Source organism: Liolophura sinensis, chromosome 1, assembly GCF_032854445.1.
Source record: "Liolophura sinensis isolate JHLJ2023 chromosome 1, CUHK_Ljap_v2, whole genome shotgun sequence".
Classification (NCBI taxonomy): Eukaryota; Metazoa; Mollusca; class Polyplacophora; order Chitonida; family Chitonidae; genus Liolophura; species Liolophura sinensis.
In genome coordinates this window covers 42610052-42627167 of record NC_088295.1, presented here as the reverse complement: position 1 = coordinate 42627167, position 17116 = coordinate 42610052, and the positions used below count along the sequence as shown (strand labels likewise).

At 37.3% G+C, this 17116-nt stretch overlaps 1 protein-coding gene across 5 annotated transcripts in view; it reads right to left on the bottom strand.

Moving 5' to 3' along the window:
• Positions 1-10677: 10677 nt before the first annotated feature.
• Positions 10678-17116, bottom strand: part of LOC135481904 (protein phosphatase 1 regulatory subunit 12A-like) — a 44645-nt gene continuing 38206 nt past the window's right edge. For all 5 annotated transcript variants that reach the window (XM_064761676.1, XM_064761677.1, XM_064761678.1 and 2 more), the window contains one exon: positions 10678-16180. In XM_064761676.1, the coding sequence (XP_064617746.1) occupies position 16180 (1 nt within the window). In that variant the 3' untranslated portion in view covers positions 10678-16179. The remainder of the gene's footprint in view (positions 16181-17116) is intronic.

The following is a 17116-nucleotide window of genomic DNA, read 5'->3' as shown; positions in this document are numbered from 1 at the left end:
TATATATATTTCACAAACGTCCCGGATATTTTCAAAAACAACAGTTACAAGTGCGCCAGCTATAAGAGAGCAACAAACCATCAACCCTGAATTCATATAAACTGACAATTTCGAGGGAAAAAAATGTGCCTAAACGGCCTATTTTATACTCTTTTCGAACAGATGAATGAACCTTTATCACGTTTGGTGAAGAGTATAATTTGGTTAGCACGAATTCAAAGCTTAAACCTGCATTAAAAACAGACTAAAGGCCTCAATCCATGCAATATTTCCAAGCAAATGTTCATGAAATGTGTCCTGAAATTTTGTGGGCGAACTCTGATGTGTTTTATGCCCCTAGGGTAGGAGGGTGCGTTAGGAAACCACTTGCGCCGGAAGACGACCTTGATGAAGAGGAAAGCGGTGATGTATATATAGAAAGAATTGAAATTTTTTGGGGGTGCGGTTAATTTCGCGCGCGCGGGAAATGACGTTCATGGCTATAACCAATGGACAGAGAAGACTCAGCGCATATTCAGTATTAGCTCCGTCCTTTCTGACATATATATTTAGGCTATACAGACCACAATGTGGGCATTTTTACTTTTTCTTTTAAAAGTTGTTTATAAATAAAAATGTCTCCATTTTAATGTCAACGTGCCAACTGAGTCAGGGCTGTAAAATGAGACTGTAGAGATCTTGTTCAATTTGTTTTTATCTGTAGAGGTGTTCAGTAAATATATTTTGAAATGTTTGGGCACCAATGAATTTTGAATATTACGAACCGATAAACCATTGATGAAGAATTCGTTGATTCTTAAAATTCAATTTTTTTGATGTGGATATGTATCGGAGCTGAAAATCCACACAAGCAAAGAAGAATAAACCATTATACATACACATATACATATATCTGAAGCAATGAAGCTTTTGTTGGGTCCAGGGAATACATGTGTTGGGTCTATGCCCGGCCATTTCAATCACCGCCAAACGTTGTTATACTACAAAAGATAATATGTCATGGATACTCCATCACACGACTCCAGGGTCTCTAAGTTTCTTAAATTTTACTAGGAATATATGCAGTTCTCGTGTTAGCAAATGTGAACGCGGAGTGTCGAGAATCTATGACGATCTATTTAATAAGTGTGTGTAATTCCGAAAAATTTGAGGCCATGCATTGGGCGATTTGAATACTGATTTAATTTATGTGCCTGTAATATTTCACGTGACAATTCGGTATCATTTAAAACTGTTCACTGCTTCTTAATTTCCATCGTGTTGAATGTTCTGGTGAATGGTCATTATATGGTTGACGATTAGTATATACTAATGCATGTACTTACATAAGATTATCCGTTCACACAAAATATATGAACACATATTTTAATATTTATATCAAAATTATATAGGCTTTAACGTGGACCTCGCAAATGGTGCTCAAGAAAAGGGGAATACCATAGTAGACCACCAAAACTGTACGCTACTAGTTCATAATAATATGTTTTAACTGTTTTAGTTCCTGGTGGCGAATATAAATGAGCCGTTCTTTTTTACACAAGTGAATTAAGTATATGAAGGAGCAGACCGAGGCAGAATTGTGTACTGGGCCGGTTAAAGGTTACATTTAGCTACTTTATTGTTATTGGAGGCTGACGAAAAGTTACACCGTATGATTATCCCCACAATGTACGCGTGTGCAAGTTGATTAAGATCAATCCCTATGACGACTGAAGACTTTTTGTGCAGATCGCCGATCAAGATGTTAATATGACAGGTTTATCAGATAACTTGTTTAATTTTCTAGTTTGTTCGGTTAAACGTGAACGACCTCCTCACAACTACCGCCACTTCACTTATTTCTGACGACCTCTTAACACATGTGCCTGAAACGCGATCTGGTCAAATCAAACTGACCAGACGGCTCTTTGTGGTCATTTATTGACACACACGTAAGACAGGAATAACTTTTCTTCGCATTACCCCCTTTGGTTGCCATGCGAAGGCGTCTTGGGTTTTCTGTAACAAAACTTTCTATACCAGCAGTTATAATGGGCACGTGTCACTATGGGAACAATGGCTTAGCAAGCACGCGCCGCTTGGAGGCTGGCACGCGCTGTGTTCCCGTCTTATTTCGGGGTCACGTGAGGTCAGAACGATACCCAACCTTTCGTTTCTTGAAAATTACTAGGGGCCGGTTTACTTATGATCGGTCATGAGGGCTTTGCAGCGGCCTAACGAAGAACAAATGGGGCAAGGCTGTGGGCATGTTGGCGGTGTAACCCGGGCTTATTCACGCTGACAACCGCCTACTCAATGAGGAACGTTAAGATGGTTTAATTGACATGAGCCTTGGGACCCGGGCTCTGACCGGAGGGACGGGACAATGCAGAGAGCTGGTGATATATCAGCCCCTAGGTTTACCTATACTGACGCAGTTTCAATACGAGCATGTGCGCCTGAATGACTCCCGTAGCGTTTTATGGCCTCATTGGTAATAACAGGCCGATAAAATAACAATGAACATGTGAAGAAACGTCCCTGTTGAATATAAGGTGTGCAGACGGTGGCTTCCATTTCCCCGTCCCCTTGGTATATGTGGTCAGGGGTAGCTCTAAATCAGTCATGTGCAGGTTTGTTAACAAATGATCTACCGGTCAACCTCGATATACGGCCAGCACTAACCCCAAGACGATGTCGCCGCAAATCACATTACGATAATTACAATGGCTTGTAATTTCTGTCCCAAACGAAGTTTTTTTGTTCTCAACATCTGGCCCGTATTAAGTAGCTGTGATTTACTTTCACTGACATGGTCAAGCTGCCCCAGTGAAAGTGAAAGACTGTCATACATCATGTTGAAATCATCGAATATTTCCATACAGGCCTATTACATGGACCCCTTTGCTTATTACATTATATTGTTCGACCTATAGATTAATCTTTTCTGATCAGCGGTAAGTGTGATTAATTTATCTGACATCAAAAATTAAAAAAAAAAAATTTTGAAAATTGTGCTCTAAGCTAAATTTGGGTAACGCAACCTTGACAAAGACCCCGCTCTTACGCTAATCTGTGTCCAACAATGTCCACGAAGACAATCTTGTATCAATCTGTGTTCCACAAACACAAGTCGTATGTAAATCTTTGTAATGCACAAATGTTCACCAATACCCTCTTCATTACATCAACTATTGCAAGCCTGTTGTACATAAATATGTGTTCTACAATATCCACCAACTCTCTGACTTCAATTTCAATACAGGACTATTACATGGACCGCTTTGCTTATTACATTATATTGTTCGACCTATAGATTAATCTTTTCTGATCAGCGGTAAGTGTGATTAATTTATCTGACATCAAAAATTAAAAAAAAAAAATTTGAAAATTGTGCTCTAAGCTAAATTTGGGTAACGCAACCTTGACAAAGACCCCGCTCTTACGCTAATCTGTGTCCAACAATGTCCATGAAGACCATCTTGTATCAATCTGTGTTCCACAAACACAAGTCGTATGTAAATCTTTGTAATGCACAAATGTTCACCAATACCCTCTTCATCACATCAACTATTGCAAGCCTCTTGTACATAAATATGTGTTCTACAATATCCACCAACTCTCTGACATAAATCTGTGTTCAACAATATCCACCAAGAGTCTCTTATACACATATTTGTAAAACAATGTCCGTCAATTCCCTCATACAGCAACTGGTGCATAAAAACGTCAATCTGTGTTCAACAACGTCCACCCAGACCATTTTACATAAATCACTGTCGTCCAGTATGAAAGGCGACAGCGTAAAAAAGTAAAACCAGACCAACGACGACAGTGTGACAGCTGGCAAATCGTGACACGTAACCACTGAAACACGACCCATAGTCATTTTACCTCAGTTGATATTTTATTCTAAATGTTCATGTAAATGTTTAAAATATAGTAGCAAATTACACAACTTCTATAGCACTATAGCTTAAGAAGAATTAGGCAAAAAATAAATACTGGTCTATATTATTACTCAAAATGCAGTGTTTTCATCAAATTTAATAAACAATGGACCATTTTTATATAAATCTGTGTTTAATAAAGCCCATCAAGACGCTCTTCCATAAATCTGCATTCAACAATGTCTATCGAACCGCTTCGGAGGCCTAATGGTTAAAGCGTCCGCGTCGAAGACAGGGAGACCTCGGTATCAAACCAAAGACTTTAAAAAAGGGTACTTCCTGCTGCCTCGCTTGGTGCGCATCACTGAGCTGTTAGAGCAAGGCAAAATCATTGGTTGGCCCGGTGTCAGTATAATGTGACTGGGTTGGGTGTCATGTCTAGTGTCTTCGGCATGGTACTTCAGTGGCGGCAGCACATGGACTTGACCGGCCAGAAGAAGACACAATATATGTACACACACCTAATAACTCGTCGTTATTATATGACTGAAAAATTGCTAAGTATACCACGTCAAACACCAAGCATACATATATACAACAAGATCCATCAAGACCCTCTTATATAACTGTGTTCAATAATGTCCGTCAAGGCCCTCTTCCATACAACTGTGTTCAATAATGTCCATCAAGACCCTCTTCCATATAACTGTGTTCAGTAATGTCCATCAAGACCCTCTTCCATATAACTGTGTTCAATAATGTCCATCAAGACCCTCTTCCATATAACTGTGTTCAATAATGTCCATCAAGACCCTCTTCCATATAACTGTGTTCAATAATGTCCATCAGGTCTCCCTTACACATTCGGTGCTCGACTAAAGCCTTTTACACAATTCGTATTCTGGAATATCCATCCAGACCCTCTTACATCAATCGTTGTTCTGCTAAATGTTCACCAAAACATTTTTGACATAAATCCATGAAAACCTGTTCAGGTCATTTCAAAATGGCTTTCCAGGAAACATCTTTCTATCATGATGTTCAATTAGAGACTCTTGAATAAATCTTTCATGCATGCGTTTTATGCATTGTGACAGCAAAAGCTTTGTGCATCACTTTTGTGATTGACGTGGGAGTTTCTAACATGAAATCTTTAACGATAAGGTAGAATAAAGTGAAGCAAAAATTGTGAAAAATGAGCTTCTGTAATCTTGACCGCCACGTTTCCTAGATAACGGAAAAAGCCCTTGTAATGTTACAGGGTTTATCAGAGTAAATGCAAGGCTTTCAAAGCATCCAAACCACTGATGTCGCTTTTCAATACTTCCTGTATTCTTGTCCTGAGTACTGCACTCCAGTTTGGCCAATGTAGCAGAAAACTGGCACAGAAAATTGTGAAGTATCTGCGTTTAAATGTCACGCAAACTATTCATCTTCCAAGTACACACTAAATAAATACTCGCCTCAATATTCTAGTTAGATATTTTTAGATATTAGATATACCGACTGATGTATAAAAACTGTAACCGTCTTGCCTTCCAGGCTTGTTTTTTGCCAATCTTAACACGTGCCTCCTTTCTAACTTTCCTCTTATTGTCATTGTCCAGGTAAGAAAGACTATGAAGCCTTATATAAATAAGACATGTTCGAAACTCTTCGTCACTTTTTAAAGACAATTTACTATACGCATATCTGTCAATTATCAAACATATTATACTCATACAAGTATTGTATATATTATGTACAGCCATTTAAGGACTTATAATTAATCACAGGCCCCTATATTTGCTTTTACTCACGTGCTTCTTAATTATAACGTTGTCGACGACTGTAATATTATACAAAGCACTGCAACAAAAACAGAAAAGTAACTTTTCTATGTGTTAAAAGACTCTTGTTTTAATCTGGTTAAAGTGACGGCGGTATTGTTCCGCATATCTGACTCACATACCACGTGCGTGTGATTTACAGCAATAAAACGTGTCCATTGTCTAAATGTCAGCTTTCCACAATTTCCAAATGACGTAACCTCATTCCTAAACCTCACTAATAAGCTACATTCCTCACATATATACAGTTGAATATAGTCATAGTGGTTTGTATCAGTGACACTGACGTGAATGCTGAAGGTCCAGGCATGTTTGGGCCTTTTTGATGTCTTATAAAAGCAAGACAATATAAAGACCATAAATTATATATTATAGAGATATAAATTCAAAATAGTATCCGTTTACTCTACTCAAGAATGAAAAACGTTTTTTTTTCAAGAATGAGATACATACATTTTTCCTATTATCTGTTTCTTAGTTTAACCAGTCGTTTATATTCAGATCTGTAAAATCAGTCCTACTAGGCACCAGAACTGCCTATAGTCACGTGACAGGTAACAACATAAACTCTACACATAGATCTACTGTCATTTGGGTGGATCCTGTACATATATATACATATAGCCCAATTGTTTCACGACAAAAATAAACGCAAAATAAGCACTCTGTATACGCCTATGCAAGTAAGAAAATACAGCTGTATTGGCAAAACAAAAAAAAAATATATATATATATACATATATACATATATATATATATACACATCGTCCAGTCATGTCTCTAAACATCAAATACAAATGAATAATTGGGGTTTATTACCACATTGACAGGTCTAGAAAACATATGGCTCATTACAAACATCTTCCAAGTCAATCTCCTTTAAACACTATTTCCACAAATGCCGTCAGTGAAGCTCTCTCTCTCTATATATATCAAATAGGCCATAAATTTGTAATATGAAGCGAACTGCGGCTATGAAAATCCACAAGCGCCAAAATCAACCTGTACACAGTCGTATCAATCAACCGTTAAACTCTCAACAGCAATATGAATTTTTAAAGCCAATGAAACCACAGACCTCTGTACAACACTGTGCATCCATTTTATAGGCAATAAAATAATATACCACATGTATGTGGCAAAACTCCGGAAGCAATTACCCGTTATAGCGCCAGATTACATTTTCCAACTGATGCCTCTTCTACTGTACTGAGTACCTCACCTATCCTGGAGGTCTTGAGAAATAAATTTTTACTCTCCCCTGAAGACTGGTTATATGTGGAAAAAAGAGGTCATGTGGATGCCTTGGCTAGCCTGTTTCTGTTAGCCAGTCTGTAAGATTTATCATACCCGCTACAAAAACTGCCTTTTGTTGATGCAGCTATTGTCAAACAAACTACTCTACACACGCATTGTTCAGCATGCCAATTGTTTCTGAATAATTATGACGTCACTCGAGGATTATGTTTTTTTTTTTAATTAGAAAAAGCGATCTAACTTCATTTCCTTTGCAAGAACACGGGCTTTCAGCATATCTATGTGTGGAGTTTATGGTGTTACCTGTCACGTGACTATAGGCAGTTCTGATGCCTAGTAGGACTGATTTTACAGATCTGAATATAAACGACTGGTTAAACTAAGAAACAGATAATAGGAAAAATGTATGTATCTCATTCTTGAAAAAAAAACGTTTTTCATTCTTGAGTAGAGTAAACGGATACTATTTTGAATTGATATCTCTATAATATATAATATATGGGTTCATCTAGAGCATAGTGCAATGTGATATACAGCATATAGAAAGTATTACATTTTCAAGAGCATGTTTCAAAATAAAGAGAACTTTCAATGCCTTGAGAACCTCTAACAACAAAATTCATGCACTAACCTATATCATACTTCGTGAGAACCATAATGCATGTTCTGAAATTGAACGATGGAAATATGGCATTCAGTCTTGAGTGGCAAGTATGGGAGATTTCCATACATATTCTTTATATATTACATTATACATCTATAGTGTATCAGTGATTCGTGAAATTAGTGCATGCGGAATAAAACTTATAGATGCACCTCATATATACAATCAGTTTACGGCATTTCAACAAACTCCAATTAATGGCCTAATGGAGAAGAATTAATACGGGTTACTACGTCAGCCAACTAATTTTTGGTTTACAGAAGAACATATTAAATTGACGTCTGTCGAAGTTGTCTAAGCCTGCCTATATAGTAACATTTGTTTATTGGGGACATGTTGAAGATATTAGTAACCAAGATGCACTGCAGGACTACTCATGTTTTTAGGTAGTGAGGGTGCCCAGATTGGAATCTTTGTATCGTTGCTATATAGGCTACTTTGTATGTAGCAAGTATCTGCATGCTAAGGATAGACCAAACTCTTGCCAGTGGTTTTTTTTTTTTTTTTTTAAAAAGCGCTCAGCACTCCTCACTGATTTTGGCACGAGCTATACATAATTGGTCCAAATTTTGACCGTTAACATACGTAGAAAAATTTTGTGTTTTTTGAAAAGGTTTTACAAGGGATCTACCAGGGCTCTTTGCACACATACGCTTGAATCTAACGGGGCCAAGTCCGACATTTGTTTTCCACTCGTCAACCACTAAGGGGCGTTCCAAGTCTATAATCGCAAGGCCCATTTCCAAAACAACCTAAAACAACAGTTCCCAAAGCAATATGTAAGAAATAATACATAACAGTTAATAAAGCCGACATTATGTAACGCAGATGTAGTCATCAGTTTTTTAATTATGCAAATTAGGGATGACAGTGGGTAGGCATCATATACAATTCCATTCTCGCAGTCTGTGAATAATTTCCAGGTCAACTCCCAGTTTAAAAAATCTATCAATCTATTTTTAAATCGCTTTGATTGTCCTTTTAGTCTCCAATTAAGCGGAATTAGATACAATTATGACAACTACGAAACAGATCGCCAAAGTCCTGAACGTTGTTCGTATATATATATATATATATACAGGATTCGTACAGGTATATGAAAATGAAAATCAAGGAGTTTTCAATTAGTTTTCCGGGATTTTTTTGGGCATTTTCAGGGCTAGTTTAAACATACCATGATGCAAATTATAGACTATATTTTAAGTCTGAATTATAGATGCTTTAATTTGCATGCATGTATATTGAATAGTACGCTTACTTTTGCAAGAAATATCTGCCCTTCACCTCTGCAATGCGACACATTCTTTGACCCGGCCTTGGCTCAGTAAAACAAAAATGAACGCCATACATCGTTATGTAGGGCTTCCTCTGGGTCAGTATTTTTTAGCCAGTCACTTTAGCCACTCATCAGATTTTGTAGTAATAACCATTTTTCTTTAGCCATACTTCCTCAGCGGGCATGACTCTTGTAGGTCTTCTGTAATTCGTTTTTATCTGCCTTGGCGTAGCTGCTAGAATCAGTTTGGTCTCTTCCAGCTATGTCTGGAGATAATCAAAAGTTACATTTAGAACAGTTGCCCTCAAAATAATGGACCAATGCTTGGCAGCATGTTTTTGTTCTTTGAAAAAAAAAATCAATCCTTTTTTCAACCTATCTGTAGGATCCTAGTACAATGTAATTTCCTCTATCAGAAAAATTTGTAACGAAATTAATTTGTAAATTCAGTTCATTTAAATGCAACATTATGATCAGTACGTTGGAGTAACATTGTCTGACAGGAGAAAACCGGGATGGCGTACACATTTATGTAACGGCACAGACTCTGAAACAATTAATTTACTTCGGATCCAAAAAAAAAACAGCTTATTAACTGGAAAAGGTTAAATTTTTCATGGGAGGTAACTTCATTTACAGGTGTAACTCTACCTTGATTTATTTCCCTTGATAATTTTTTTTTTTAACGATTGGCGATGAAAGGCACCCCCCCACCTCCAAAAAAATGCCATGATTTTCATTCGTTATTTAACAGAATGATTTCAAGCGTTATTTAAAATAAGTCAGCTTGCAACAATGCTGAACCCCCTTTGTAGATTTCTGTCAAGTAATCGCCACACAACTGTGTTGTTGTTGTTTCGCCGAGATGGGGCCGTCTTAACTGAAAGTAAGTGTCGCCAAAAACATTCGCATTTTTTTCAAATTCTATCGCCATTACAAAAAAATGGTTCTAAATTTGCGACATTGGCGAGTGCCAGAGGAAGACCTGATTATGAGAGGATTAGCAGCGAGCTCCCGATATACAGACTAGGCGGCCAGCAGACAATATTTAAGTTCAGGAGCAACTAAGATTTTCAAGGAGTTTCCAGGAGTATTTTGTCATTTTTTATGGACTTTCAAGTACATGTACTTGTAAATGAAATTGTATTTTTCAAGCACATTCAAGGAGTTTCAAGGACTGTGCGCACAATGTATAAACTTTAAAAGATCACAGATTTACAGCCATCCAAGACAGCCGCTCAAATGATAACAGCAGATTCACAGTAGGATGAATATGGCCTAAGGTTGATATCACGAATGGCACAGTCATTCCCACAAGACAAGCTATGCTGGGCAAGATATATTTATTTGATTGATGTTTTATACCGTACTCACTTATGTTCCTCTTATACGACGGCGGCCAGAATTTTAGTGCGAAGAAACAAGGCAGAGCCTTACATCAATAGGTTGCTGCCAGACCTCTCCGAGGAACCAAAGAGGATCACACCACGAGGTAGATTAAATGTCACAGCAACCACATTGGTGAGATTTGTTTATTTATTGAATTATTTTTAATGAGTTTATTTCAAGAATACATCACTTATACGACAGTGGTCAGCATCATGGCGAGAGCCATGTACGGCTTGAGCAGAAGCCATCATACGCTGGACTTGAACTCGCAGCAGTCACATTGCTGAGGCGCTCCCGAGTCACTGTGCTGCTCTAGAATGCAAACTTCTCAGCAACAATAAAAAAAAGAAAAGAACACAACAACAAAAAAAAACAAAAAACAAAGACAACCAATTCTGCTACAATACACGTTTATTTTAAGTTAATATAACATCTATTATAATTTTCTACTTAATACACATTCCTCACGTAGTCGTTAAAGAGGGGTAGAAAGCTTTGTGTGTAGAGACTTTGCTGGAGAGAATAGGACATCAGTCTACCTTTCAGCCATTAAGTCGTAGGGTAAATCACAGACATCAAACATTTTGAAGAAATAGGAGATTGGACTGTGTAATAGCCGACCAGAAATGTGGACATAGTGGATATATTCCTTCTGCATGCCAAGGATGGGCCAAAATCTTGTCAAGAGTTTTTGTTTCAAAAGGGCCAAGAAGAAAACAAATGTAAAACCAAAGACAGACTCATTATAAAATGATAAAAAATTAAAAAAAAGAAAAAAAAAAAAAGCACAGCCACATCAATTTCATAATTGTTGTTTCTGACACATTTTAGCACTTGATGTTTCATAACAATGGGTATGTTTAGCGTATGCTGTATGATAACTTAGAGAGGCGTTCCAAAGAGATTTCACATATTTTTAAAGGGTCACAGTGACCTGTTCATGACCAATTAATAATTTCCCATTAAGGAGTCTATTACGGGAACTACTGTTTGAGGCAAAAACCAGATGTATTATGACATGTTCCAGCCTTTACCGCAGTGGCCTCAATTCACCATCTCTATCACAATGTCTTACGCCCAGTCAAAACCATAAGAGCTTCTCTCCACAGCAAAGTACTGTATGTTAGCTTGAAGGTCAACCATAATAGCAAACACAGTGATACCCCTAAGGACAAATACTCAGTCAGTCACCATGCAGGTTTTAAGAGGTCAGCTTTCAGGTGACAGTTATACCCTCCAAACCCCCATCCCTTCCATAACAAAAAAATTAACAATGATGTAAATCTGCGTAGAAAATCAGTGTTAAGTTTAGGGAAACAAAAATGTTAATTGACAAGACAAAATAAAGAAAAGAAGAAGATCGACATGAAAGCCTTCTGGTTTGGGCTGAAGTTTGGCGATGCGCTTCAACACAGATAGAGCGAAGGAGATCAATCCATCACATGCAAGTAGCAAAACTTTACTGTACAAGAGCCGGGAAAAAAAACGCTCCAAGACTCATGAACAGCTTTCTTAGCTTTCAAAATATCCCAATGCCAACAAGTTTGGAGGATGACTGTAGTTTAATTGTCAAATTTCAAATCAGTCAATGATAAAAGTCATGATTTGTTACACCTCTCTATAATCAGGGGATTACAGTAAAGATGCTTTGGAAAACTGTCCAACACCAAACAGGTTCATCTTTAGTCTTTCACAAATCTCTGATCATGACACGAGAGTTAACGCAGTATTTGGGTTCAAGCTGTGGACTAGCTTGTACAAACTTCAGGTAAGCATACAGGTCAGTCATGATGCAAGCCTTAACTCCAGCGTGTCAGTTAAGGAGACTCTTTTCCCGACCTCAAGGTTGGTGTTTAGTGAACACCATCTAAATACTGGCAAACACTGGTCACCAAGTCTGAGATAGAGAGGAGCAACTGGTGCAAGACACCCACTTGTAAGGTACACCGAAGCCAAGAAACTAGAAACAACTTTAACCCTTCTACATGATTGGAGATTGCACGAAGCAGCACACATGCACTTTTGCACAGGCTTTCGTCACCGAAAGATCATGATTTAAACACATTATGAAGTAGAAATAATGAAAGGTTGACTGCACATGGAGAACAATGAAAGATAACATGCAATAATGACTGGACAATGCAGATGACAATGGACACAGTATTATAATCAAAACACTACAAAACAACACTGTCTGGACATTATTTACCATGGATAAACCAATGCTGACATTTAACAATATGTAATCAAAAACTGGACAACCAAAACTTCTGGCACTAAAATCACCATAATACCTGACTTGAGTTTTGACTTTCCTCCAGCATCGAGTTTTTATTTGGAACAGTTACTTACACCCTTTTAGCATAGGAGATGATTTCTGCATAGTAAAGATTATTGATGCAAATGCAAAAGTTTGCCAAATGGGCTTTGTAATTGCAGGGCCAGATTTGCAGTCCCTCCAGGCCCTCAGAATGAGAGAGAGGCAAACAGAGAAGTTCAGCTCACTAACATATTCTTTCATTTCTTTGCCTATCACAGCAATGTCAACTTGTGTCGTTGAGAAACTGACGCATGTACAGTAACAAATATAAATAATGCTTCGTAACTATTCTTTGAGGTTAAAGAAAAGTTCTTAAATAATGCAAGTACCATACGTATCAGATCCCTATTCCAAACAATCACCACAGCAACCATCACATTCACAGTGGATTTGCAGAATTACTCCCACATTTCCAGCATTTTAACAATAAGCAGGCCTTAGATCCAGCGTGTCACCTAAGGAGGTTACATTCTCAAGGTCAATGTGATTTTCAAGGTCATGGAGAACTCTTTCTAATGACCTGATTCAGTTTGACCCCAAAAAGAACAACTGATGCATTATTGTAGAATTGCTGGTTGGCCAATTAATTTTTTGTACCCCTTCAATCTCCTTTCCTTGTTATTGCCAATTTTGAAACCAATCTATGCAAAAATATTTATTCCAAGGTTGTCTTCTTTTGAGCTTTACAGGCTAAATACACCTTGGACACCAAATTTGAGTATTACCTAAATAACTGTGGCAAGTCATGCAGTACAGCATCAACAATACAGGTGAAAAGATTGAGGAGCACAATGCATGAAACGTTAGCTTTGTGGACAATTGGCTCGTTGTTCAAGAGAGCATTCAAAATTCCTCAAATCAAACTGGTACCCCATTCTTCCAAGACAAATGGAGCTTTGTCAACAAAAACGTTCACTAAAATAAGACAAAGGAAGAAAGGCAAAGAACATCTATAAGCTTAACTTGCATGCATACCCCCAAAGCAGCTGATTACAACACAATCACTGATTTGATATTCTTAGACAACACTCTCAAAACGTATGATGACATGTTAATGTTAGAAGTACAGTCTGTAGCTGTCCCCTGCTCAGTGATACTGGACAGGGATGTCCAGGAATTACCGACAATGGTATTAAGGTTTGATTAGCCGTCAACCAACATGCAAATCAAAAAAAACACTCTGCTGATGGTACAGCCCTTAATCATTAAGATGCTATCATAGTATGGCATTGAGCGCTTGATGAACACATCATATCTTTGTCTGGTTTGGCCTGAACAATATCTCCCCTAAAGACTCCCAATAAAATCTTTCTGACAGTTGATTTTTTTTCCCGCAGCCACTTCTATATGTGCAAATCTTTCATCCCAATAGATGCATATTGGGATGTGACTTCACTATGTGAAGTAAAACAATCAACCTAATTTACACCGATGTAAAGTCCTTGACTAGTTGTTACCTCTCAGTGGTTATCTACACATTGCCATATCATATCTACACAGATTATGCTTGTGTGGTTTGCTTAAAGAATGAAAAACAATGGGATAAAACATGAACACAGAATTACAGTTAGAAAAGAAAGAAAGACAAAATATTGCAACATTAGTTCAGATGTTGGGAGAACTTAAATTCTAATGTCCAAACGACACGCTTGTTGTAAAACTAAAATAACAGATAAGAAACACAAATATTACAAGTTCATAGTTTAAAGCTGTCAGATCATCTAATGAAGTCTAAATCCAAAATAAAAGTAATGATAATAATATGCCGACAATAGATGGAGTAAAATTATTTCCCAAGGAAAAAAAAAAAATCACAATTAGACTTAAAATTGAAGTCACAAAAACTACCTGTACCCATTTCTTATGGAAAATTCATAAAACAGGTCCTTGTTCAAAGTCTTCTACTGTAAAATGCTTCAAACTTCCTAAATTGTTTGAAGAAAGTTTTGCAGTTGTTTCACTGGATTATTGCCGTCCACAATTTCCTTTGTTCAGACTGGTGCTTTGCAGTGCTGTTTTGAAAGCTATCATGCAGTTTTTATAAGATCATTCAGAGCGTTGTTTTTGTTTTCAAAACAAAAGTATTTTTCGATCCAACTTCTCAAACTTCTGGATCAGTCAGCAGAAAATGCCCACCATGTGTCTTTTCATGCACAAAAATACTGTGTACTAAAGTTTCAGTGGGCAAACTGGCGTAGTTGGAAGAGTGGGGAAAGGGGGGGGGGGCGTGCTAGCTGAATTGGCTGGTTGGTTTGCTAGATCAGATGGAAGAGTTGAGGGGTTGGTAGAGCCAGGGCAGTGTGCAATAAGCTGCACGTCCAGCAGTGTACCTATCTACACACGTAGGAGAAACAGTTTCCACCACTGTTCCTACTTAGCAACAGGTAAAAACCAACAACCAAGTTGCAGTGAGGGTATTAATGGCATGTTTGGTTCAGATCAAGGCTCTGCTGCGTTGATGTGTACCAACAAAAACTGACCACTTCACTGAGTAGGCTTGCAGCTTAAATGCATGGCCATAACTCAGCTCCAGTGATTCCAGCTCAAGATAAGTATTCAACTGTCGTACTTTAACTTTAGCCAAAGGTTAAATAGCAAAACACCGACTCTTTCCACCTTCAAAGTGAAAGGCACAAGTAGGATAAGGCCAAGATGAACAAGTGCATATAAACATATCACACGCAGAGTAAGAGTTAATTGAAGGAAGGTCACACAGCAAAATCACCATTGATAACCAAAGAATATTTTAATTTTTTACTTTTTTCTTATTTTGTCAACATTTATCTGATTGATTATAGCAAGACATTATTAAATTTAACAACATGAATTTTTTATCTCACTTTTTGTTTTTTTAAGATTTTATGCCATTACACACACAAACACACACAAGTGTTCTCCAGATTGCAAGTGGAGGTAACCGATAAAAAGTGTTTCCATCAGTTATCCCCCTTGGCCACCGACAGCCTATCAAGCTAAACCAACACCTCAATTCCAAATACAGTGACCTACAAAACCAACACGAACGCAAATCATCTAGCAAGGACATGAGGATTTTTCATTTTTTTTGGTTTTTTTCCTTTTCTCTCGCTGAATTTTATATCAATATCATATAAAAAAAAAACAGCGAACTTGAAAAGCTCTTAATACATTATTAATTATAAAGGCACGAAAGAGCAGATTTCTACGGAAATGGCAGACACACATGGTCTTGTGTTGTTCCAGTTTCTCACAAACAGAAACCCTGACAACACGATTAACACTCTAGCTAGTTATGTACAGGGTATGTCTCAGCCACTTCAGTATCAACTCTCAGATATATGTAAGGACAGAGTGATGTGAAGGCCTCAGCACACGATTAACCTTTCACGCTGTTACGCACCATATACTCACACGCATTACATTTTCACTTTCACTTCTGGCACACCTATGATAACATGTATGTTACATATATTAGTGAGGACGAGAGAAACAGCACGGGACGGTGAGGCGAACACAGGCTCATCTGGACAATCGACTAATCACTCGTATCAACGCTTGGTTTTCCTGTTTCACTCGTTCGTTATCTTCCCTCATTTTCTGAAAAGTAAATCAAGGCGAGTCTCAGATATATGGTCAAAGTTCTATAACACCAGTGCACCAGCAGTGTACCGAAATTATTTACATACACACAGTAAAAGAAGCTTCCTTGTGGATCAGTTAAACTACTAAAAGAAAGAACTTGAAATCTTATTGATTGAACAAGTCTTCAAGAGAAAAAGAACAAAAACAATTCATTAAACATCACATAAAAATACCCTAAACAAACAAGAATTACAAGTTATTACATATATTTGACCATGAATGTCACAGATTTTTTTCTTGCTGGTACATTTATATGGTTTTGTTCAATATCAAAAACAAAATATTTTATCTTCAGTAGTACATGTATTATTAAAAGTGGTCAACAGCTTTTATAACTTACTGTTCCGAGATGCAATGAACTTAAACTTGTTACATAAAGTAAATTTAAAGTAAAGTAAAGTAAACTAAAACTACCCTAAGTACTACTCTTAGGAAAATTTCATACACATAATAAAGGTCTAGATTAGCAGCCACTCAGCACACAAACAAATGTCTACGGTTATCATCCAATGGTGGGAAGTAATTTCACCAGTTATAAAAGTACACTTGGATAAATAGAACTATCACTTTAATTTCAGAATTTGCTTCCAAAAGCGGTGAGAATATTTATAAACATCATGGTGTGAATATTACATACACAACAAAAGAACATCTGGGCGATCATCTGAAGGAAGTTCTCAGTACAAGTGTCGACTCAGATGCTAATAATGAAATGAAATTAACCTAATTCTGAAATTCAACCGAATATTTGGACAAAGACTGGGTTTTCCTGCTTTAGATGACACCAACTTTATACTGTATTTTACAGGTGAGTCGACACTAAAAAAAAAGACTCCAAAAATGGAATAAAAAGAACAAGATTTATTTACCCATTATACAACAATTTAAATT